The sequence below is a fragment of the Mobula hypostoma genome, chromosome 1 (assembly GCF_963921235.1).
Source record: "Mobula hypostoma chromosome 1, sMobHyp1.1, whole genome shotgun sequence".
Taxonomy (NCBI): domain Eukaryota; kingdom Metazoa; phylum Chordata; class Chondrichthyes; order Myliobatiformes; family Myliobatidae; genus Mobula; species Mobula hypostoma.
In genome coordinates, this window is record NC_086097.1 from 249766408 (window position 1) to 249792616 (window position 26209).

Here is a 26209-nt window from a genome sequence, read left to right on the forward strand (position 1 = left end):
TGTTGTATATTTGGGTTTTCAGAAGGCCTTTGACAAGGTGCCACACATGAGGCTACTTAACAAGAGCCCATGGAATTATGGGAAAGTTACATACGTGGATTGAGCGTTGGCTGATTGGCAGGAAACAGAGAGTGGGAATAAAGGGATCCTATTCTGGTTGCCTGCCGGTTACCAGTAGTGTTCCACAGGGGTCCGAGTTGGGGCCGCTTCTTTTTACATTGTACATCAACGATTTGGATTATGGAATGGAATAGATGGCTTTGTCGCTAAGTTTGCTGACGATACGAAGATAGGTGGAGGGGCCAGTAGTGCTGAGGAAACAGAGAGTCTGCAGAGAGACTTGGATAGATTGGAAGAATGGGCAAAGAAGTGGCAAATGAAATACAATGATGGAAGGAGTATGGTTATGCACTTTGGCAGAAGAAATAAATGGGCAGCCTATTATTTAAATGGGGAAAGAATTCAAAGTTCTGAGATGCAACAGGACTTGGGAGTCCTCGTACAGGATAACCTTAAGGTTAACCTCTAGGTTGAGTCGGTGGTGAAGAAGGCGAATGCAATGTTGGCATTCATTTCTAGAGGAATAGAGTATAGGAGCAGGGATGTGATGTTGAGGCTCTATAAGGCGCTGGTGAGACCTCACTTGGAGTACCGTGGGCAGTTTTGGTCTCCTTATTTAAGAAAGGATGTGCTGACGTTGGAGAGGGTACAGAGAAGATTCACTAGAATGATTCCGGGAATGAGAGGGTTAACATATGAGGAACGTTTGTCCGCTCTTGGACTGTATTCCTTGGAGTTTAGAAGAATGAGGGGAGACCTCATAGAAACATTTCGAATGTTGAAAGGCATGGACAGAGTGGATGTGGCAAAGTTGTTTCCCATGATGGGGGAGTCTAGTACAAGAGGGCATGACTTAAGGATTGAAGGGCGCCCATTCAGAACAGAAATGCAAAGAAATTTTTTTAGTCAGAGGGTGGTGAATCTATGGAATTTGTTGCCACAGGCAGCAGTGGAGGCCAAGTCATTGGGTGTATTTAAGGCAGAGATTGATAGGTATCTGAGTAGCCAGGGCATCAAAGGTTATGGTGAGAAGGCGAGGGAGTGGGACTAAATGGGAGAATGGATCAGCTCATGATAAAATGGCGGAGCAGACTCGATGGGCTGGATGGCCCACTTCTGCTCCTTTGTCTTATGGTCTTAAAATACAATGCAATCAAAAGAAAAATCCAACTTTAGTAATAAAACTCCATTACTCTGTGGTTAAGAAGGCATACTGTGCATTGTCCTTCATCAACCGTGGGATTAAGTTTAGGTGCCAAGAGGTAATGTTGCAGCTATATTGGACCGTGGTCAAACCCCACTTGGTGTACTATGCTAAGTTCTGGTCGCCTCACTACGGGAAGGATGTGGAAACCATAGAAAGGGTGCAGAGGAGATTTACAAGGATGTTGCCTGGATTGGAGAGCATGCCTGATGAGAATAGGTTAAGTGAACTCGGCCTTTTCTCCTTGGAGCGACGGAGGATGAGAGGTACCTGATAGAGGTGTATAAGATGATGAGAGGCATCGATCATGTCCCCTTGCAATGTCCTCTTGGATTCCATGCTTCCTTATTTTTTCGATAAGCCTGGCATGGGGTACCTTATCAAATGCCTTGCTGAAATCCATATACACTACATCTGCTGCTCTACCTTCATCAACATGTTTAGTCACATCCACAGAAAATTCAATCAGGCTCATAAGGCACGACCTGCCTTTGACAAAGCCATGCTGACTATTCCAAATCATATTATGCCTCTCCAAATGTTCATAGATCCTGCCTCTCAGGATCTTCTCCATCAGCTTACCAACCACTGAAGTAAGACTCACTGACCTATAATTTCCTGGGCTATCCCTACTCCCTTTCTTGAATAAGGGAACAACATCTGCAACCTTCCAATCTCCCGGAACCTCTCCCAACCTCATTAATGATGCAAAGATCATTGCCAGAGGCTCAGCAATCTCCTTCCTCACTATCCAAAGTAGCCTGGGGTACACCCAGTCCGGTACTGGTGACATATCCAACTTGATGCCTTCCAAAAGCTCCAGAACATCCTCTACCTTAATATCTACATGCTCAAGCTTTTCAGTCCGCTGCAAGTCATCACTACAAAATCACCAAGATCCTTTTCTGTAGCGAATACTGAAGTAAAGTATTCATTAAATACCTCAAGAGACTTTTTCCAGGGCTGAAGTGGCTAACACGAGACGGCACAGTTTTAAGGTGCTTCGAAGTAGGTACAGAGGAGATGTCAGCAGTGACTTGTTTTACACAGAAAGTGGTGAGTGCGTGGAATGGGCTGCCGGTGACAGCGCTGGAGGCGGATAGGGTCTTTTAAGAGACTACTGGAGCTGAGAAAAACAGAGGGCTATGGGTAACCCTAGGTAATTTCTAAAATAAGTACATGTTCGGCACGGCATTGTGGGCCGAAAGGCCTGTACTGTGCTGTAGGTTTTCTATGTTCTACCAGCGCTGAAATTTAAGTACTGAAAAGTGGATATGCCTAAGATCAGGGGCTCCCAACCTTTTTTATGTCATGGACCCCTACTATTAACCAAGGGGTCCATGGACTCAAGGCTGGGAACTCCTGATTTAGAGATACAGCACAGAATACTAATGTTTTAGACCAGGGGTTCCCAACGTTTTTACGCCATAGACCCCTACCACTGACCGAGGGGTCCATGGACCCCAGGTTGGGAACCCCTGCCTCAGATACAAACGTTCAGTCCCTGCTGCTCTCTACATTGAATTAGAATCTGTCTAATTTTCAGAAGACCATTCCTACTTTTAATCCTGCTTGACAGGAAGAAACCAGCTGCTACATTTTCAGTCGAGCTAACAAAGCATTGTTTTATCACTGAGAGAAGTCCTGCCGGATGCTGCATTGACAGATCAACCCTTCAACCACAGATACAGCAACACATCTCAGAACTAGAACAAAACTTAAAGCAGAAGTGTATAAACTTAAAGGAAAATGAAGAGTGAGAGTTTCGGGGCTCAGTGGCCAAGTATATTGGAGACTGAGGCTGACAGAATTTTAGAGCTTTAGGAAAATCAAGGAATAGGGTACTTGCAGAAGGATGGCAGTGAGATAAAAGATTAGCCACAAACACAAGGGATTCTGCAGATGCTGGAAATGCAGAACAACACACAAAATGCTGGAGGAACTCAGCAGGTCAAGCAGATTCCATGGAGAGGAATAAACAGTTGCGCTCTCAATATTGGTGAGACCCGAAGTAGGCTGGGGGCTGCTTTTCAAGTCAAGTCAAGTTTACTGTCATTTAACTACATACATGTATATAACCATATAATGTATATAGAAATGAGATGTTTCTTCAAACCAGGGATAAAGCACAGTAGAGGTACACATAATACACAGTATGTTATGAAGTTAAGGATAGTAGTTGTAGAATACACCTTCTGGTGCCACTAAAATCTACAGATGAATCACACATAAATAACAAATTAAATTGCATTAATGTTAAATACTATAAGGTACGGAACAGATTAACTAGTGACATTTCAAATACAATGCGGCCGGGAGTTCAGAAACCTAATAGCCAGGCAGAAGAAACTGTTTCTCCTCCTGACCATTCTTACTTTTATGCATCGTAGTCTCCTGCCTGATGGTAAAAAGTCAAAGAGGATGCTGGATGGATGGGTGGGATCCTTAATAAGGGCCCTGTCTACGTAGCACGCCTGATAAATGTTCCCGATGGATGGTAGGGAGACCCCTATGATCCTCTCAGCTGTTCTCACAGTCCTCTGTAGGGACTTCTGGTCCGATGCTCCCAGAACAGATGGAGATGCAACTTGTCAGGATGCTCTCAATGGTGCTCCTGTAAAACACAGTTCTGATGGGAGAGGCGATCCTTGCTTGGGAAAGGAGGTCCTTTAACATCTGCCGGACGATGCTGAGGATGTTCTACGAGTCTGTGGTGGCCAGTGCGATCATGTTTGCTGTTGTGTGCTGGAGCAGCAGGCTGAGGGTAGCAGACATCAAAAGAATCAACAAACTCATTCGTAAGGCCAGTGATGTTGTGGGAACGGAACTGGACTCTCTCACGGTGGTGTCTGAAAAGAGGATACTGTCCAAGTTGCGTGCCATCTTGGACAATGTCTCCCATCCACTACATAATGTACTGGTTGGGCACAGGAGTACATTCAGCCAGAGACTCATTCCACCGAGATGCAGCACAGAGCGTCATAGGAAGTCATCCCTGCCTGTGGCCATCAAACTTTACAACTCCTCCCTTGGAGGGTCAGACACCCTGAGCCAGTAGGCTGGTCCTGGACTTATTTCCTGACACAATTTACATATTACTATTTAACTATTTATGGTTTTATTACTATATATTATTTATGGTGCAACTGTAACGAAAACCAATTTCCCCCGGGATCAATAAAGTATGACTATGACTATTGTCTCAATCTTCTTAGGAAGTGGAGGTGCTTTTGTGCCTTCTTGTTCAGGGAGGTGATATTATGGGACCAGGTGAGGTCATCTGTGATGTAAACTCCCAGGATCCTGGTACACCTACCTCTCTCTATGGAGGAGCCATGTATTTGTAGAGGGGGATGGTTCATCTGCACCCTCCTGAAGTCCACAATGATTTCCTTTGCTTCTGCACGTTCAGGCTTAGGTTGTTCTTCTCACAACTATCCACTAGCCACTCCACTTCCTCTCTATACTCCATCTCGTCACCATCCTTGATAAGGTCAACCACTGTTGTGTCATCCACAAACTCGATGACAGAGTTTGAGCTGGATCCTGCGACAGTCATGGATCAGCAGTGTGAATAATTGTGGGCTGAGCACACGGCCTTGGGGAGTGCAGTGCTCAGCGTAATGGGACGAGAAACATTGCTGCCCACACGGACTGAATGAGGCCTCACTGTTAAGAAGTCCAGTATCCAGTTACAGAGGGAGGCGTTCAGACCCAGTGAGGACAGTTTCTCCACCAATTTCTGAGGTATGATGGTGTTGAACGGTGAACTGAAGTCTATAAACAGCGGTTTGGCATATTAGACCCCATTTTCCGGGTGGGACAGGACAGAGTGGAAGGCAAAGAATATTGCATCGTCAGTGGATCAATTTGAGCAATGAATGATCTGGAAAGGGTCCAGTGTAGTCAGGAGAAAGGTTTTAATGTGCTCCATGACTAGCCGTTCAAAGCCTTTCATAATGGTTAATATAAATGGCACCAGACGATAGTCATTTGGGCAGGTTACTATCACCTTTGCATATATCATATCCCAGAAACTGGTGGGGAAACTGTCCTCGCTGGGTCTGAACACCTCCCTCTGCAATTGGATACTTCTTAACAGTGAGGCCTCATTCAGTCTGTGTGGGCAGCAATGTTTCTCGTCCCATTACGCTGAGCACTGGCACTCCCCAAGGCTGTGTGCTCAGCCCACAATTATTCACACTGCTGATGCATGACTGTCGCAGGATCCAGCACAAACTCTGTCATCGAGTTTGTGGATGACACAACAGTGGTTGACCTTATCAAGGACGGTGACGAGATGGAGTATAGAGAGGAAGTGGAGCGGCTGGTGAATAGTTGTGAGAAGAACAACACAGGCCTGAACGCGGAGAAGACAAATGACATCATTGTGGACTTCAGGAAGGTGCAGATGAACCATCCCCCTCTGCAAATACATGGCTCCTCCGTAGAGAGAGGTAGGTGTACCAGGATCCTGGGAGTTTACATCACAGATGACCTCACCTGGTCCCTTAATATCACCTCCCGGAACAAGAAAGCACAGAAGCGCCTCCATTTCTTAAGAAGATTAAGGCAAGCAAGTCTCCCCTCCTCCATCTTAAATGCGTTTTACAAGAGCACCATTGAGAGCATCCTGACAAGTTGCATCTCCATCTGGTATGGGAGCAAGTGAGCATTGGGGTGATATCAGGTGTCACGTGTAAGGACATGATTGGACAGAGTCGGGAGCATGAGCAGAAATGGCAGAATGATCTAGAAACTACCTGTTAAAGACGTGCTTGCTGTTTGCTGTTGCAGATAAACGTTCTAGTTTTAATTCTTCCAGAACATGGTTTGTTCTTAGTAACCCACGGTACATGTAAAGAACACAACATGGTGTCGGAAGTCGGTCTGGAAGAATAATTTGTTTCACAAACACGGGAAAAGCGAAGATAATCGAAAAAAAAGAGCACAAATGTTTTCGTTGTTTGCTAACAGCTTTAAAAATGGAAGTTTTGCAACCCCCATCATCGCTTCAGCTGACTGGAAACATAGCTGAAAACTGGAAAAGAGTCTTAGTCCTGGAGAGTGTACAGAGTCAGAATACAGTGGACAGAGGCCAGACTTGCCGGAACAGTACAATATGGATCTGAAGCGAAACAGTGACAAGAATCAGGATCCAATTGAAGAAGTGAAAGCACAAGTGAAGGAATTGAGAAGTTTATTGAAATGATGAAGTCTCAGCATAAAAAAGATTACACAGTTAATGAATGAATTGTGATTTCTTCGCAAAGACCTTAAGAAAGAGCCAACTTCAGAGTTTTAGTTAACTGATGCAGGCCAGACAAAACAAGGAAATAACAACCAAACACAAGAACTGTGTGAACCACTTAGAATGTCTCCTCGTGTTCGTAAACCCCCAGAGAGACTGATAGAGACATGTTAAATTATGCATGTTTGTGTAATGTTGCTAATTGTTTTTCATTTTAAGGAAAGGAAGATGTGGTGATATCACCTGTCACGTGTAAGAATGTGATTGGATAGAGTCGGGAGTATGCTCAGAAATTACAGAATGATCCAGAAACTGTATGTTAAAGACATGCTTGCTGTTTGTTGTTGTAAATAAATGTTCTAGTTTCAATTCTTCCAGGATATGGTTTGTTCTTAGTAACCCACGGTTAGTGTAAAGAACACAACAAGCATTGGAGCAGAAGTCGCTACAAAGGACTGTGAGAACAGCCGAGAGGATCATGTGGGTCTCCCTTCCATCCATCAGGGACATTTATCAGGAGCACTGCATACGCAGGACCCTGAGTATTATCAAGGATCCCACCCATCCATCCAGCATCCTCTTTGACTTTTTACCATCAGGCAGGAGACCATGATGCATAGGAGCTAGAACGGTCAGGGTGAGAAACGGTTTCTTCCCCCAGACCATTAGGCTTCTGAATTCTCTGCCTCATTGTATTCAAAGTGTCACTGGTTAATCTGTTCCATACCTTACAATATTTAATATTAATGCACTTTGGTATGTTATTTGTGTGTAATTCACCTGTAGATTTTTCCTTACCTTTGTAAGTTATCGAGTGCGATGTGAATTATGTGTACCACTGTGCTTTAGTCCCTGGTTCAGAGAAATGTTGTCTCGCTTCCATATGCATTATATGGTTAGATACATGTATATAGTTAAATGACAATAAATGACTTGACTTGACTACATGTGAAACAGGCAGGATTTCCCTCCAGCATGTTGTGTTTTACTTAGGATTTCCCTCTAGTCCTAAACTGCCCAACTACAGGAAGCATTGAAGTTCAGAGATGATTGGTAATTTATTGGCAATTTGGTGTATTACTGTCACTTCTCAGTACTGAAATTCATGTTATTTGAACAGAAAGTGGCGTTATTCGCAGATGATGTTTTGGTCTATCTGAGTGAACCAGAAAAATCATTTATAGGATTGTTTACACTGTTGGATGACTTTGGGAAAATATCAGGTTATAAAACAAATGTAAAGAAAACGCAGGTTATGTCCCTAAATTATACACCATCCAAAAAATTGCAGGATACATACGATCTTAAGTGGGAAGCTAAATCATTAAAATATTTAGGAATAACCCTGCCGAAGGATCTTTCAACACTGTCACAGGTAAATTATGGGCCATTAATCTCAGAGATAAAAGCAGATATGCATAGATGGAATCTTATCCCCTTTTTAAGTTTAAATTCAAGGATAAATACTATAAAAATGAATATTCTTCCTCGGTTATTATATCTTTTCCGTACTTTACCAGTGGAGGTGGATGATAATCAATTCAGGGAATGGGACAAATGGATTTCCTGCTTCATTTGGCAAGGAAGGAAACCTAGAATTCGATATAACACCTTACAGTTAGGGAAGGAAGGAGGAGGTATGGTTCTTCCTTGCCTGAGAAATTATTTTTATGCCTCACAGATAACCCCTCTGTTATATTGGTGTAATAGGGAATATAAGGCTTGATGGAAGGAAATAGAATTTGGATTAGTTGACAGTTTTCCTCTTCAGGCCTCAATAGCTGACAAAGGATTGATGGCCCAGTTGGAAAAATTTAATAATGCTTGGATAAATCTTACATTAAAAGTATGGCAGAAGGTGGTTAATTCATGTGGAATTAATAACATGTTAAAACTCTTTAGATGGTGTGCATATGATACCGAATTCCTTCCCAACAGAGGAGATAAAAGATTTGAGCTATGGATAAAGAAAGGTCTTACAACCTACCTCTCATTTATAGATAAAAGAGTATTACAAAGTTTCCAAATCCTGCAGGACAAACATGGCCTAGAACATAATGACTTTTTTAGGTACCTTCAAATACGAAACTATGTTAACCAGAGTTGTAGATATACAGACCTATCAACAGTAGAATTAGAATTTTTCAAGATTCTGAATTCAGCTTGCAGTTCAATACCTAGTAAATCAGTTTCTCGCCTATATAATGCACTCTCCCATGCTAAAAATGTAAATACACTGTATATTAAAGAGAAGTGGGAGAAAGAAGCGGGGTTGGTACTTTCAGAGGAGGCTTGGGGGAAAACCTGCAGCTTTCAATGGTCCTCGACTAATTCTTTGACTTGGAGAGAACATTGTTGGAAAAACATTATAAGATACTTCAAGATCCCATATCAGGAAAAATATAAAGATACAAATGTGATGTGTTGGAGAAGGTGCGGCTCCAAGGAGGCAAATCATTTTCATATTTTCTGGGATTGCCCTAAATTAAGTCTATTTTGGGAAGGTATTCATAGAATATTAGTTAAGGTACTTAGGTCCCAGATACCTCTGAACTTTGAGACGCTCTATTTGGGGCATGTATTGTTCCTTGAACAGAAGGAAGATATAAAGTTGCTGCAGGCCCTCTTAGCGGCAAGTAAGAAATCAATCACTAGAAAATGGCTAAATCCAATACCACCTACATTAGAAGATTGGTACGAAATTATCTTGGAAATATTTAAAATGGAAAAGTTGACCTACTCCCTGAGAACTCAAAAAGAAACATTTTATCAAATCTGGAATAAATGGATTGAATATATAACCCCAATGCGAGCAGACTTTAGATGACTCTCCTAATGATTTATATTGCTCTTCTCATCAACACAGTAATATTGCTAACGTAAGCACCCCTAGTCTAAATGTTTGTTGTTTTTTTTTAGAAAATAGAGAATTAACACAAGGGAAAGATTTGGGAAAGGGATAAAAAAAATGAAAAAATTAAGTAAATAAGTACATAGGGATTGGATAATTATGTCTGCAGGCAGGAACAAGCATGAACAAATTGGGATATAAACACCTCCAATGGTTGGTATATAGGCTTGTATGCAACATTTTGGACCAGTGGAAATGGTCCAGAAGGGTTGTATGGAAACTATTATTACCATTTTTCTTAACAACTAATTTCATTACTTAGCCTAATAGGTTAGATTTACCACAGTACATAATTATCTATTTAAATGTTTATTTTGCTTTTATATCATCTCAATGTGTACTTAAGAATGTATAAATAATTGTAGTTTTATACATACAAAAAAATGGAAAAGGTTATATGTGTGAAAAAAGTACATGATAATTGTGAATTCCTTATCCAAATAAAAATAAAATTTAAAAAAAGAGAAATTCATGTTATTTATTTTGAATTCGGAGCAAGAAAGCTGCGAATGGAATGGCTCAGGGTTTCCGGAGCGAAGGCATTTTACTACTCGGGGTAAAAGAGAGGCAAGACTGAGCAGGCGCGTGATGTCAGACAGTAGAGCAGGAAAAGTTTAAAAAGAAGACCGCCATATCCAGCGGGCAGCGTAGTGAGGGTAGCAGAGTGATAGGGCTTTGGCTCCACAGGCTCAGGCGGTAATGAGGCGAGGTAGGTTTACCTGTGTTAATTACAGAAAGGAAGCAGTATGTGTGTGAGGCCGGTGTTCTGTGCTCAGTGTCAAATGTGGGAAGTCCTGGAGTCTCCCACCCTCCCGGATGGCCATAACTGCACCCGGTGTGTCAAGCTGCAGCTCCTAAGGGACCACATTAGGAAACTGGAGATGCAGCTCGATGACCTTCGTATGGTCAGGGAGAGCGAGGAGGTGATAGAAAGGAGTTATAGTCAGGAGGTCACACCGGGGCCACGGGAGGCACACAAGTGGGTCACAGTCAGGAGAGGGAAGGGGAAGAGTCAGGTACTAGAGAGTACCCCTATGGCTGTCCCCCTGAACAATAAGTATTCCTGTTTGAGTACTCTTGGCGGGGGTGGGGGGGGGGGAGACAGCCTACCCTGGGGGAAGCAACAGTGGCTGTGTCTCTGTGGCTCAGAAAGGTAGGGAAAGGAAGAGAAAGGCAGTAGTGATAGGGGACTCTATAGTTAGGGGTTCAAACAGGCGATTCTATGGACACAGGAAAGAAACTCAGATGGTAGTTTGCCTCCCAGGTGCCAGGGTTCGGGATGTTTCAGATCGCGTCCAAGTTATCCTGCAGTGGGAAGGATAACAGCCAGAGGTTGTGATACATATTGGTACCAATGACATAAGTAAGAAAAGGAAAGAGGTCCTGAAAACAGACTACAGGGAGTTAGGAAGAAAGTTGAGAAGCAGGACCACAAAGGTAGTAATCTCGGGATTACTGCTTGTACCATGTGACAGTGAGTATAGGAATAAAATGAGGTGGAGGATAAATGCGTGACTGAGGAATTGGAGTAGGGGGCAGGGATTCAGATTTCTGGATCATTGAGACCTCTTTTGGGGCAGGTGTGACCTGTACAAAAAGGATGGGTTGCACTTGAATCCCGGGGGAGGCGGGAGGAGAAGATGGCAGTGCGACGCAGCGCGCGCAGCTCTCCGGTGAAGTGATATCGTATCTGTTAAATAGGGGCCGTGGACAATACTGATTTGATGGAGACAGATGTGAAAGCACACAGGAACATCTGGAGAAATTTCTGAAATGCCGGTTTGCTGCCGCTGCTACTGTGCGACCGAGAATCTTCCGGAGGGAAAGCCCCAAAATCCCCGGCTTTGCCTGCTGCTGGCGACCGAGGCTGAGGTCGAAGCGTTTGAATAGAGATGGTGCTCGGTACTTGGTTTCGGAGGGCTGATCAGAGGCTTGAAGTTTTCGGACGATTCAGAGTCGGACTGTGGTCGGGTATGGCAGAGAGAGTTTTCTTCCTTCTCCCGTCTGCGTGAGATGTGGGACTTTCGAGAGACTTTGAACTTTTTTTTACTGTGCCATGGCCCGTTCTTCATCAAGTTATTGTATTGTTGCACTGTTGTAACTATATGTTATAATTATGTGTTTTTTGTCAGTTTTTCAGTCTTGGTCTGTCCTGTGTTTTGTGATATCACACCGGAGGAATATTGTATCATTTCTTAATGCATGCATTACTATATGACAATAAAAGAGGACTGTGTGTCCTCATAATTTAATCTAATCTAATCCTGGCAGGGAGGTTTGCTAAGGCTACTGGGGAGAGTTTAAACTAGAATTATTGGGGGGGTGGTGGTGGAAACCGAACTGTAGAGACTGGGGAAGAGGCGGTTGGCTCACAAATAGAGAAAGCTGAGTGACAGTGTGAGAGGGAGGATAGGCAGGTGATAGAGAAGGGACAAGCTCAGAGCGACGGTTTGAGATGTGTCTATTTTAACACAAGGAGTGTTGTGAACAAAGTGGATGAGCTTAGAGCGTGGATCAGTACTTGGAACTGTGATGTTGTGGTCATTACAAAGATTTGGATGGCTCAGGGACAGGAAAGATTACTTCAAGTGTCGGGTTTTAGATGTTTCAGAAAGGACAGGGAGGGAGGCAAAAGAGGTGGGGGCGTGGCACTGTTGATCAGAGATAGTGTCACGGCTGCAGAAAAGGTGGTGTCATGGAGGGATTGTCTACGGAGTCTCTGTGGGTGGAGGTTAGGAACAGGAAGGGGTCAATAACTTTACTGGGTGCTTTATATAGGCTGCCCAATAGTAACAGGGATAGCGAGGAGCAGATAGGGAAACAGATCCTGGAAAGGTGTAATAATAACAGAGTTGTCATGATGGGAGATTTTAATTTCCCAAATATCGATTGGCATCACCCTAGAGCAAGGGGTTTAGATGGGGTGGAGTTTGTTAGTTGCATTCAGGAAGGTTACTTGACACAATATGTAGGTAAGCCAACAAGAGGAGAGACTGGTACTTGATTTGGTATTAGGAAATGAATCTGGTCAGGTGTCAGATCTCTCAGTGGGAGAGCATTTTGGAGATAGTGATCATAATTCTATCTCCTTTACAACAGCATCGGAGAGAGAGAGGAACAGACATGTTAGAAAAGTGTTTAATTGGAGCAAGGGGAACTATGAGGCAGTCAGGCAGGAAATTGAAAGCTTAAATTGGGAACAGGTGTCCTCAGGGAAAAGTACGAAAGAAATGTGTCAAATGTTCAAGGGATATTTGTGTGGAGTTCTGCATAGGTATGTTCCAATGAGACAGGGAAGTTATGGTAGGGTACACGAACCGTGGTGTACAAAGGCTGTTATAAATCTCATCAAGAAGAAAAGAAAAGCTTACAAAAGGTTCAGAGAGCTAGGTAATGTTAGATATCTAGATTATAAGGCTAACAGAAAGAAGCTTAAAAAGGAAATCAGGAGAGCCAGAAGGAACCATCAGAAGGCCTTGGCGGGCAGGATTAAAGAAAACCCCAAGGCATTCTACAAGTACGTGAAGAGCAAGAGGGTAAGACGTAAAAGAATAGGACCTATCAAGTGTGACAGTGGGAAAGTAGGTATGGAACCGGAGGAAACAGCAGAGGTACTTAATGAATACTTTACTTCAGTATTCACTATGGAAAAGGATCTTGGTGATTGTAGTGATGACTTGCAGCAGTCTGAAAAGCTTCAGCATGTAGATGTTAAGAAAGAGGATTTGCTGGGTTTTGGAAAGCATCAAGTTAGATAAGTCACCAGGACTGGATGAGATGTACCCCAGGCTACTGTGGGAGGTGAGGGAGGAGACTGCTGAGCCTCTGGCAATGATCTTTGAATCATCAATGGGGACAAGAGAGGTTCCGGAGGATTGGAAGGTTGCAGATGTTGTTCCTTTATTCAAGAAAGGGAGTATAGATAGCCCAGGAAATTATAGACCAGTGAGTCTTATTTCAGAGGTTGGTAAGTTGATAGAGGAGATCCTGAGAGGCAGGATTTATGAACATTTGAAGATATATAATATGATTAGGAATAGTCAGCATGGCTTTGTCAAGGGCAGGTCGTGCCTTACGAGCCTGAATTTTTTGAGGATGTGATAAAACACTTTGATGTAGGAAGAACAGTAGATGTAGTGTATATGGATTTCAGCAAGGCATTTGATTATGTAACCCATGCAAAGCTTATTGAGAAAGTAAGGAGGCATGGGATCCCAGGAGACATTTCTTTGTGGATCCAGAACTGGCTTGCCCACAGAAGACAATGAGTGGTTGTAGACAGGTCATATTCTGCATGGAGGTTGGTGACCAGTGGTGTGCCTCAGGGATCTGTCTGGGACCCTTACTCTTCGTGATTTTTATAATAGAAAGAAAACCATAGAAACTATAGAAAAACTACAGAACAGAAAGAGGCCTTTTGGCCCTTCTTGGCTGTGCCAAACCATTTTCTGCCCAGTCCCACTGACCTGCACACGGACCATATCCCTCCATACACCTCCCATCCATGTATCTGTCCAATTTATTCTTAAATGTTAAAAAAGAACCCGCATTTACCACCTCGTCTGGCAGTTCATTCCATACTCCCACCACTCTCTGCGTGAAGAAGCCCCCCCTAATCTTCCCTTTAAACTTTTCCCCCCTCACCCTTAACCCCTGTCCTCTGGTTTTTTTCTCCCCTTGCCTCAGTGGAAAAAGCCTGCTTGCATTCACTCTATCTATACCCATCATAATTTTATATACCTCTATCAAATCTCCCCTCATTCTTCTACGCTCCAGGGAATAAAGTCCTAACCTATTCAACCTTTCTCTGTAACTGAGTTTCTCAAGTCCCGGCAACATCCTTGTAAACCTTCTCTGCACTCTTTCAACCTTATTTATATCCTTCCTGTAATTTGGTGACCAAAACTGAACACAATACTCCAGATTTGGCCTCACCAATGCCTTATACAACCTCATCATAACATTCCAGCTCTTATACTCAATACTTTGATTAATAAAGGCCAATGTACCAAAAGCTCTCTTTACGACCCTATCTACCTGTGATGACACTTTTAGGGAATTCTGTATCTGTATTCCCAGATCCCTCTGTTCCACTGCACTCCTCAGTGCCTTACTATTAACCCTGTATGTTCTACCTTGGTTTGTCCTTCTAACGTGCAATAGCTCACACTTGTCAGTATTAAACTCCATCTGCCATTTTTCAGCCCATTTTTCCAGCTCGTCCAAGTCCCTCTGCAGGCTCTGAAAACCTTCCTCACTGTCTACCACACCGCCAATCTTGGTATCATCAGCAAATTTGCTGATCCAATTTACCACATTATCATCCAGATCATTGATATAGATGACAAATAACAATGGACCCAGCACTGATCCCTGTGGCACACCACTAGTCACAGGCCTCCACTCGGAGAAGCAATTCTCTACTACCACTCTTTGGCTTCTTCCATTGAGCCAATGACTAATCCAATTTACCACCTCTTCCTGGATGAGGAAGTGGAGGGATGGGTTTGTAAGTTTGCTGATGACACAAAGTTTGGAGGTGTTATGGATAGTGTGGAGGGTTGTCAGAGGTTACAGCAGGATACTGATAGGATGCAAAACTGGGCTGAGAAGTAGCAGATGGAGTTCAACCCAGATAAGTGCGAAGTGGTTCATTTTGGTAGGTCAAATATGATGGCAGAATATAGTATTAATGGTAAGACTCTTGACAGTGTGGAGGATCAGTGGGATCTTGGTGTCTGAGTTCATAGGACGCTCAAAGCAGCTGCGTAGGTTGACACTGTGGTTAAGAAGGCATACCGTGTATTGGCCTTCATCAATCGTGGAATTGAATTTAGGAGCCGAGAGGTAATGTTGCAACTATATAGGACCCTGGTCAGACCCCATTTGGAGTACTGTGCTCAGTTCTGGTCACCTCACTACAGGACGGATGTGGAAGCCATTGAAAGGGTGCAGAGGAGATTTACAGGGATGCTGCCTGGATTGGGGAGCATGCCTTATGAAAACAGATTGAGTGAACTCGGCATTTTCTCCTTGGGGTGACAGCGGATGAGAGGTGACCTGATAGTGGTGTATAAGATGACGAGAGGCATTAATCATGTGGATAGTCAGAGGCTTTTTCCCAGGGCTGAAATGGTTGCCACAAGAGGACACAGGTTTAAGGTACAGAGGAGATGTCAGGGGTAAGTTTTTTACGCAGAGAGTGGTGAGTGCGTGGAATGGGCTGCCAGCAACGGTGGTGGAGGTGGATACGATAGGGTCTTTTAAGAGACTTTTGGGTAGGTACATGGAGCTTAGAAAAATAGAGGGCTATGGGTAAGCCTGGTAATTTCTAAGGTAGGGACATGTTCGACACAACTTTGTGGGCCGAAGGGCCTGCATTGTGCTGTAGGTTTTCTATGTTTTCTATGTTTCTATAAATCAGCCATGTTTGGCTCTCTAAATTTGTCAGACCACACCTGGAGTATTGTGAGCAGCTTTGGGCGTCTTATCTCAGAAAGACTGTGCTGACATTGCAGAAGGTCTGGTCCAGCAGAGGTTCATAAGAATTATCCTGGGAAGGAAAGAGTTAATGTACAAGGCGCGTTTGAGGCTCTGGTCCTGTACTCAATGGCATTTAGAAGAATGGATCAGAGGGATCTTGGGAAGAGGTGGTATGGATCTCATTGAAACCTATCCGAAGATTGACAACCTTAGAAAGAGTGGATGTAGAGAGGACATTTCCTACAGTGAGGGAATATTTGAAACTGAGATGAGGAGGAATTTCTTCAGCCAGAGAATGCTGAATCTGTAGAATCCATTGCCACGGACAGCTGCGAAGGTAAATCATTGAGCATATTTAAAGTGGAGGTTGATTGGCTTTTGATTAGGAAGAGCATTAAATGCTACAGGGAGAAGGCAGGAGAAAAGTGTTGAGAGGGACAATAAATCAGTCATGATGAATGGCGGGGCAGACTCTATGAGCTGAATAGCCTAATTGTGCTCCTACGTCATTTGGTGTTGAGAGCAGTAAGAAAATAATACTCAAACTCGTCAGTAGAATTTGTTTGTACAATTCAAAGATGGAATACAGAGGGAATTACTGTATAAGCAATGTTAGATACAGAAACAAGCTTTCTGATTATAAAGCATGACAGAGGACAAATGTTAAACCAAGCCAGGTCAGTCAAAAGAGATAAGACATCATGAGAAATAATGTTCCCTGTGTTTTTTTTTACAGTTGCATGGATCAACCATTGCTCTGAGCAGGAAATTTTTACACAGCCTGAAAGCTGCGCAGCACTTTAAACATTTTTTTTGTAATATGCGTATCAAGACAAACACAAACCACAACTCACAACACAAGTAAACGACATCAGGCAGCCAAAATAACTGACAGGCGCAATGGCAAATGTAAATGTTTTGACTAGATGGCGTCAGTGTTCAGCAAGCCGTCGGTTTATTAATCAGATATTGACTTCCATTCTGTGTTTATTGTTACAATTTGTAACAGTGTTGTAACTTGAAAATGTAAATGAAGCTCTAAAATGTTTCAAAGTAAAAGTTATGGTACAATTATTATTTAGAAAATTTATGGATTATATTCAATACATAATTACAGGGTATTACACAATTATATTAACATAGATTTCAAAATTATATTAAATTTATACAAAATAAAATCCCAGCTATGCAGCAACAAAGGCTATGTGCACGGGAGCATTTTAGTTACTGCGCGGCCATGCATCCGTGCAGCTTAGAGGAATAGTGATGAGAAACGACAGTGAATAGCATTGAAATAGACCATAAATGACAGAGCAAGTCATCCTTACCTGACAGAAAGTTGGAGCTGCTGTTGTCAGGATTCTGTTTGCGTAAGCAAAATGGGCTCTCATGGCTGTCAGGCACCAAAGGTGGGTTTTCATTCAGCAGCTCCACCAGCCGTCGCCTTCTGCGGAAGTTCATGCGGAACTGATACAAGAGGTTACCGTCCACAAAGTGATGTTTGTTGGCCACTGTGTGTGCAGTACGGGAAGAGGATCATTTGACTGGTGATACAGTTTGAACTATTTACAGAAACTGCTTGTCAAAGCAATACAACAGAAACTGAACACTGAATGGACAGCCAATCCAGAGCAAAAGGCACAGAAGCACAATCAGGAAAGACCATTCAATAGAAGTTGTTCTGGTTATTTGATTTTGACTAGATTGAACTTCATAGCTCTAGAAAATTGGTAAAATTGGACTATTCCTATAAATTGCCTACCACCTTTCTGCTATTCATTTTCCATAAATGCTGCCTGCCCTGCTGAGTTCCTCCAACGTTCTGTGTGTGTTGTTCTGGATCTCCTGCATCTGTGTGTTTAAAGATAAAGAGTCTTTGAATCTTTAAAATTGTTACTGAAGTTCTTAACAGGCTAGCAGCCATGCACAAGCGTGCTCTCGATTTTCTGCAGAAAGAGTAATGGGTGTCACATTTGCAAACAACCCACTTTCAATCAACCCCAAGTCATCCCTTTCGGGCCATAAAGAACATAAATTAGGGGCAGGAATCCAGAATGTAGCTCCTCTAATTGAAGTGTGCTATGTACTCCTGACCAGATTAAACCAAAAGCTTGCTTGTTATCGCCACCTCTGAGCCCACTTACATGGAGCACGACCACAAGAAAGCAGCATCCATCATCAAGGATGTCCACCACCCAGGCCATGCTCTCTTGTCACTACTACCATCGAGCAGGAGGTACTTGGGTCCCACACCACCAATTTCAGAAACAGTCATGACCCTACAAACAACAGGCTCCTGAACCAACATGGATAACTTCACTCATCTCAACTATGAACTGATTCCACAACCCACAGACTCACTTTCAAAGACCCAACAACTCATGTTCTCAGTTTTATTTATTTAGTTTTTAGTTGCACAGTTCGTCTGGTTTTGCACTTTGTCAGTCTTTGTTTTGCAATAGTTTGCTCTAAGTTCTATATCCCTTCAGAACAAAGATGTGGAGGAATTTCTTTAGCCAGAGGGTGGTTAATCTATGGAATTCATTGCCACAGGTGGCTGAGGAGGCCAAGTCATTCACTATATTTAAAGTGGAGGTCAATAGGCTCTTGATTCTTGAGGGTGTCATTACTTCCCTGTGCTTGTCTGCAAGAAAATGTATTTCAAGGGCGTGTGTGGTGACATGTGTTGTTAGCATTGTGAAGTCTAAGTGAAGAAACATAGGTGTGGAATTAGGCCAGTCGACCCATCGGGTCTGCCCCACCATTCCTTCATGGCTGATTCATAAGCCCCGCTTAACCCCATTCTCCTGCCTTCTCCCCGTAATCTCTGTCACCCTGACTAATCAAGAACCTATAAATCTCTGCTTTAAATATACCCAATGACTTGGCCTCCATAGCCATCTGTGGTAATAAATTACATAGATTTACCACCTCAGGCTGAAAGAAATTCCTCCTCCTCACTGTTCTAAAGGGATACTTTGATAATAAATTTACTTTGACATCAACATCTAGCACAAAGAAGCTATTATAGACAAATACACAGTCAAAGGTAGGCCATAAATTCAACAGCTGACCAGGGAGCAGAAAGCCAGCTAACATTTCGGTATTTAAAATCTAATTACAACTTCAGCAGATAAAACCACAGCACATAGCACTACAAAAGGTAAAAACATAACCAAGCTCTCACCATGTTGAATGATGGCATACTCAAGCAGTCTGCAACTGAGCTGTTCCCCTTCGCTCCTCATGGTAACCTCCCCTTCTTGTACCAGCCAGTCAATAAATTCACGTGCCACGAATGCCCGCTGGTACTTCACCCCTTCCTCCTCCCTTGTCTGCATCAGGGAGTTTTCAGTACTCAGCAACCTATCACAATAAAGATAAAAATACAACAATCAACTTAAAACAGTTTATAAAGTTTAGTTTTATTTGGCACATGTACCTCAAAGCATCATCATCATCATGCACCGTGTCATATGACATGAGGTGATCACGGTCTTGGACCGTGATTGTCTTTGGCAAATTTTTCTGCAGAATTGGTTTGTCATTGACTTCTGGGCAGTGTCTTTACAAGACGGGTGATCCCAGCCATTATCAATACTCTTGAGAGATTGTCTGCCTGGTGTCAATGGTCGCATAACCAGGACTTGTGATCTATACCAGCTGCTCATACCACCATCCAGCACCTGCTCCCATGGATTGACATGACCCTGATTGGGAAGGGGGGGATAACGCTGGAGCTACACCTCGCCGGAGGGTGACTGCAGGGCAGCGGAGAGGAGGAGCATCTTACACCTCCTTCGGTAGAGACGTATCTCACCCCAACACCCGAAACATCAGTATTAGGTTACTGACATAAGTTGTGAAATTTGTTGTTTTGTCACAGTGGCATGGCAGGGGAAAAGATGTTGTTTCTAAAACATTGACTGTGTTTAAAACGTTGAACAGTCAACTGCATCGTCTGCGTTGAATGAAACCAGAGGATTGGGCCGGGCACCCTGCAGCAATTTACCAGCTCTAAGCCATAACCCTTTGGAATGTGGGAGGAACCAGAGCACCTGGAGGAAAGCCAAACAGTTTAAACAGCAGCTGTCTTACGAAGAAAGGGTCTTCACAAAAGAGAATGTAGCAGCAGTACTCTTAAATCTAAGCCACAATACAGGAGAGCTTTCAGGCTTCCTCAGCCAATTATTCTTGAATTTAACCATACACGAGTTGGCATAGAACAGGGCACTTCAACCTTTTTCATTCCACGAGCCTTTATCATTAACCGAGGGGTCCATGGCACCCCAGGTTGGGAAAACCTGGCATAGAAGCTTTTACAAAGGCAACCAGGTTCACGGAACAGGCCCTTATGGCCCTTTGAGTCGCAACACCCAGCAACCTCCTGATTTAACCCTCGCCTGCTCACAAGACAATTTACAATGACCAATTAACCTACCTAAGATACGCCTTCGGACTGTGGGAGGAAACTGGAGCACCTGGAGGAAACCCACACGGTCACACGGAGAACATACAAACTCTTTACGGGCAGCGGGTGGGAAATGAACTCAGGTCGCTGGTACTCTAAACTGTTGTGTTAACCATCACCTGAAATTGGCATGCAAGTTTTACATGGAAGGAAATGAACAATAAGGTGATGACCAAATTCCAGAAAATACCCACTTAATGAGTAACATAGAAAAGCATAAAAGTTAAAGCTTCAATTTACTCATTTCTGCGCAGCCAGTGGACTTTTATACACGTACACCCAAGTAAAAAGAACACAGGCAAGTATGCCTTTGCAAAGACAGGTTAGTAACAGCCCAGAACGTTGACTGTTTATTCCCCTCCTGACCTGCTGAGTTCCTCCAGCATTTTGTGTGTTGGACACAACAGGATTTACTAAAAACTATGCATAAACAAAGACTGACAAACACCCAATGTGCAAAGGAAGACAATCTGTGCACATAAAATACTGAGAACATGAGTTGCAAAGAGTTCTTGAAAGTGAGTCGAAAGGCCATTGAATCGGTTTGGTGTTGAGGTGAGTGAATTTATCCACACCCATTCAGCAGCTTGAAGGTTGTGGAGTAATATCTGTACCTGAACCTTGTCAACGCATTGGGAGTAGTTCAGAGACTGACCATACCGAAGTAATATCAGGAATGGGTGACTTGTCTCATGAGCAAACCAACCCTATATCTGCTGGAGGGCACTTGGTGAAAACATACAAGATCTTGACTAGGTGGATATGGAGAGGATGGTTCTTCCTTCTTGTAGGGGAACCTAGAACTTCTGGCTTGCTGTTTAAAACAAAAGTCACTCATCTAAGACAAGGTAATATCTTTTTACTTAGGGTGGTACAGTTTTGAAACTCTTACACAATGGGTTTTGGAGGGAATAATTTGCATGTCTTTTTCATAAACTCCACATTAGGAATGAATTTTCAGTTAAATTGTGTATTCATATAGCAAAACAGAATCCAAAGAGGCTCCTAATATTGACTTATGCCACCTGATAACGTTTTATTGATTGTTAATAATTTGGTCAGCTGACTCAGTGCTCTATTTATTGTTCTAGACGTCACTACGAACAAAGCCAATACTGTAAAATCAGTGAAAACAATATCTTCAAAACGGGAAACTTCTCAACAGACTTTGCTTCCTGCATGTACATCATAAAGTAAACTTTTATCAACTGTGTACAAGAGATAGCGGATAACTGCATCTAACAGCAAAAGCAGTCCCCTAATCTGCCACAGAACAGCCAATGGCTTTCAAAATGCACTCAGCAGTCATTTTCCCAACAGTGGAGCCCAGCATTACGAGGAACAATATATGGAATTTTAGGAATAAAATCTTGGGAATTCCTAGAAGTAGAAAAGTAAGATTTCTTTTTCTATTTCTTGCAAGAATGTTACCGATGAGGAGACAGTGTCAATGAAATAATCAACATTGTTGAGGTCAGTGACTCCTCCAAACAAACTTATCAACATCCAGACAAGAATCACATTATTCACCACGTCAGCTTAGCAACTGACGTAACCAAGATTGAGGGAAGGGGATGGAGAAAAAGAAAATGATTTTAAAGATAAAAAATTGGATTTATTTGTCACATAAGACCGTAAGATATAGGAATAGAATTAGGCCATCACATCTGCTCCACCATTTCATCATAGCTGACTCATTTTCCCTCTCATCCCCAATCTCCTGTGTCCTCCCCATATCCCCCATGCCCTGACCAATCAAGAATCTATCAACTTCTGCCTTAAATATACATAAAGACTTGGCCTCCACAGCTACCTGTGGCAAAGAATTCCACAGACTCACCACTCTCTGATTAAAGAAATTCTTCCTCATCTCTGTTCTAAAAGGACATCCCTCTATTTTGATTGTCCTCTCCACATCCACTCTATCAAGGCCTTTCACCATTTGATAGGTTTCAATGAGGTCACCCCTCATTCTTCTGAATTCCAGTGCATACAGGCCCAGAGCCATCAAACGCTCTTCATATGACGAGCCATTCAATTCTGGAATCATTTTTGTGAACCTCCTTTGAACCCTCTCCAGTTTCAGCACATCCTTTCTAAGATAAGGGGACCAAACCTATTCACAATACTCCAAATGAGGCCTCACCAGTACTTTATGAAGTCTCAACATTTCATCCTTGATTTTATATTCTAGTCATCTTAAAATGAATGCTAACATCATATTTGCCTTCCTCACCACAGACTCAACTTACAAATTAGCCTTTAGGGAATCCTGCACAAGGACTCCCAAATCCATTTGCACCTTCAATCATTGTATTTTCTCTCCATTTAGAAATACTCAGCCCCTTCATCTACTAAAGTGCATGACCATACACTCCCTGACACTGTATTTCATCTGCCAATTCTTTGCCCATTTTACAAGTCTTTCCCTTGTCTCCCTATTTCCTCAAAACTACCTTCCCTCCAACTATCTTCAACAAACTTTGCAACAGACATCAATTCCATCATCCAAATCATTCACATATAACATAAAAAAATCAGTCCCAATGGACTCCTGTGGAACACCACTAGTCACTGGCAGCTGATGAGAAAACATAGCAACATAGAAAATAGGTGCAGGAGTAGGCCATTCGGCCCTTCGAGCCTGCACCGCCATTCAGTATGATCATGGCTGATCATCCAACTCAGAACCCTGTACCAGCCTTCCCTCTATACCCCCTTTAGCCACAAGGACCATATCTAACTCCCTCTTAAATATAGCCAATGAACTGGCCTCAACTGTTTCCTGTGGCAGAGAATTCCACAGATTCACCACTCTCTATGTGAAGAAGTTTTTCCTAATCTCGGTCCTAAAAGGCTTCCCCTTTATCCTCAAACTGTGACCCCTCATTCTGGACTTCCCCAACATCGGGAACAATCTTCCTGCATCTAGCCTGTCCAATCCCTTTAAGATTTTATACGTTTCAATCAGATCCCTCCTGAATCTTCTAAATTCCAACGAGTATAAGCCTAGTTCATCCAGTCTTTCATCATATGAAAGTCCTGCCATCCCAGGAATCAATCTGGTGAACCTTCTTTGTACTCCCTCTATGGCAAGGATGTCTTTCTTCAGATTAGGGGACCAAAACTGCACACAATACTCCAGATGTGGTCTCACCAAGGCCTTGTACAACTGCAGTAGTACCTCCCTGCTCCCTTTATTCCCACTCTTTGCCTCCTGGCAATAAGCCACAGCTTTATCCATGCTAGAATCTTTCCTGTAAATAAAAGAGAAGAAGTATAACGTAGCAAAGATGAGCGGGAAGCCAGAGGATTGGGAAACTTTTAAAAGGCAACAGAAGCTAACTAAAAAGGCAATACAGGGAGAAAAGATGAGAAATGAAGGTAAGCTAGCCAAGAATATAAAGGAGGATAGTAAAAGCTTCTTTAGGTATGTGAAGAGGAAAAAATTAATTAAGACCAAAGTTGGGCCCTTGAAGACAGAAACGAGTGAATTTATTATGGGGAACAAGGAAATGGCAGACGAGTTGAACAGGTACTTTGGATCTGTCTTCACCAGGGAAGACACAAACAATCTCCCAGATGTAATAGTGGCCGGAGGACCTAGGGTAATGGAGAAACTGAAGGAAATTCACATTAGGCAGAAAATGGTGTTGGGTAGACTGATGGGACTGAAGGCTGATAAATCCCTAGGGCCTGATGGTCTGCATCCCATGGTACTTAAGGAGGTGGCTCTAGAAATCGTGGACTCATTGGTAATCATTTTCCAATGTTCTATAGATTCAGGATCAGTTCCTGAGGATTGGAGGGTAGCTAATGTTATCCTACTTTTTAAGAGAGGAGGGAGAGAGAAAACAGACCAGTTAGCCTGACATCAGTGGTGGGGAAGATGCTGGTGTCAATTATAAAAGATGAAATAGCGGCACATTTGGGTAGTAGTAACAGGATCGGTCCGAGTCAGCATGGATTTACGAAGGGGAAATCATGCCTGACTAATCTTCTGGAATTTTTTGAGGATATAACTATGAGAATAGACAAGGGAGAGCCAGTGGATGTAGTGTACCTGGACTTCCAGAAAGCCTTTGATAAGGTCCCACATCGGAGATTAGTGGGCAAAATTGGAGCACATGGTATTGGGGGTAGGGTACTGACATGGATAGAAAGTTGGTTGGCTGACAGAACACAAAGAGTAGGGATTAATGGGTCCCTTTCAGAATGGCAGGCAGTGACTAGTGGGTACCGCAAGGCTCGGTGCTGGGACCGCAGCCATTTACAATATACATTAATGATTTAGATGAAGGGATTAAAAGTAACATTAGCAAATTTGCAGATGACACAAAGTTGGGTGGCAGTGTGAAATGTGAGGAAGATGTTATGAGAATGCGGGTGACTTGGACAGGTTGGGTGAGTGGGCAGATGCATGGCAGATGCAGTTTAGTGTGGATAAATGTGAGGTTATCCACTTTGGTAGCAAGAACAGGAAGGCAGATTACTATCTGAATGGTGTCAAGTTAGGAAAAGGGGAAGTACAACGAGATCTCGGTGTCCTTGTTCATCAGTCACGGAAAGTAAGCATGCAGGTACAGCAGGCAGTGAAGAAAGCTAATGGCATGCTGGCCTTCATAACAAGGGGAGTTGAGTATAGGAGCAAAGAGGTCCTTCTGCAGTTGTACAGGGCCCTGGTGAGACCACACCTGGAGTATTGTGTACAGTTTTGGTCTCCAAATTTGAGGAAGGACATTCTAGGTATTGAGGAAGTGCAGCGTAGGTTCACAAAGTTAATTCCTGGGATGGAGGGACTGTCATATGTTGAAAGATTGGAGCGACTGGGCTTGTATACTCTGGAATTTAGAAGGATGAGAGGGGATCTGATTGAAACATATAAGATTATTAAGGGATTGGACACACTAGAGGCAGGAAACGTGTTCCCGATGTTGGGGGAGTTCAGAACCAGAGGCCACAGTTTAAGAATAAGGGGTAGACAATTTAGAACCGAGTTGAGGAAAAACAACTTTTTCACACAGAGGGTTGTGGTTCTGTGGAATGCTCTGCCTCAGAAGGCAGTGGAGGCCAATTCTCTGGATTCTTTCAAAAAAGAGTTAGATAGAGCTCTTAAAGATAGCGGAGTGAGGGGATATGGGGAGAAGGCAGGAAAAGGGTACTGACTGTGGATGATCAGCCATGATCACAGTGAATGGCGGTGCTGGCTCGAAGGGCTGAATGGCCTACTCCTGTACCTATTGTCTATAGAGAATATACCAACTCTTTCCAGGCAGCGGTGGGAAATGAACCTGGGTCGCTGGTACTGTAAAGCACTCTGCAAACCACTACACTACAGTACCACCCCAGCTCAGGGCATTGGAGTTCAGAGTTCAATTCCAGCGTCCTCTGAAGAAAATTTGTACATCCTTCCTGTTTCTGTGTGGATTTCTTCCGGGTACTCCAGTTTCCTCCTACAATCTAAAGACGTACCGGTTAGTAGGATCACTGGTCATCGTAAATTGCCCCATGATTAGCCTAGTGTTAAATAGCTGGTTGCTGAGTGATGCGGTTTAAAGGGCCAAACCAGGGGTTCCCAACCATTTTTATGCGGTGGAGCCTTACCATTAACCGAGGGGTCTATGGACCCGAGGTTGGGAACCCCTGAACTAAATAAAAATCAGTAAACAAATTAAAGGCCTCACCATAATTCACTTAGAAACAGATCCCAATTATCTTGATCACTAACAAAATGGAAGTGAGCAACTTTTAAATGGGATAAGCATTTCATAGTATTCATAATAATTGTCAGATAATTAGTAAGCAAACTGTCAGAGTCCTTGAGTTCCA

General features: G+C 43.0%; 1 protein-coding gene across 2 annotated transcripts in view; it reads right to left on the minus strand.

The window, feature by feature from the left end:
- The window catches only part of deptor (DEP domain containing MTOR-interacting protein), a 123790-nt gene that overhangs the window by 26370 nt on the left and 71211 nt on the right, over positions 1-26209 (minus strand). For both annotated transcript variants that reach the window (XM_063042425.1, XM_063042430.1), the window contains exons 5-6: positions 19097-19275; positions 17238-17420 (exon numbers count right to left, since the gene is read on the minus strand). In XM_063042425.1, coding sequence (XP_062898495.1) covers positions 17238-17420; positions 19097-19275 — 362 coding nt within the window. The remainder of the gene's footprint in view (positions 1-17237; positions 17421-19096; positions 19276-26209) is intronic.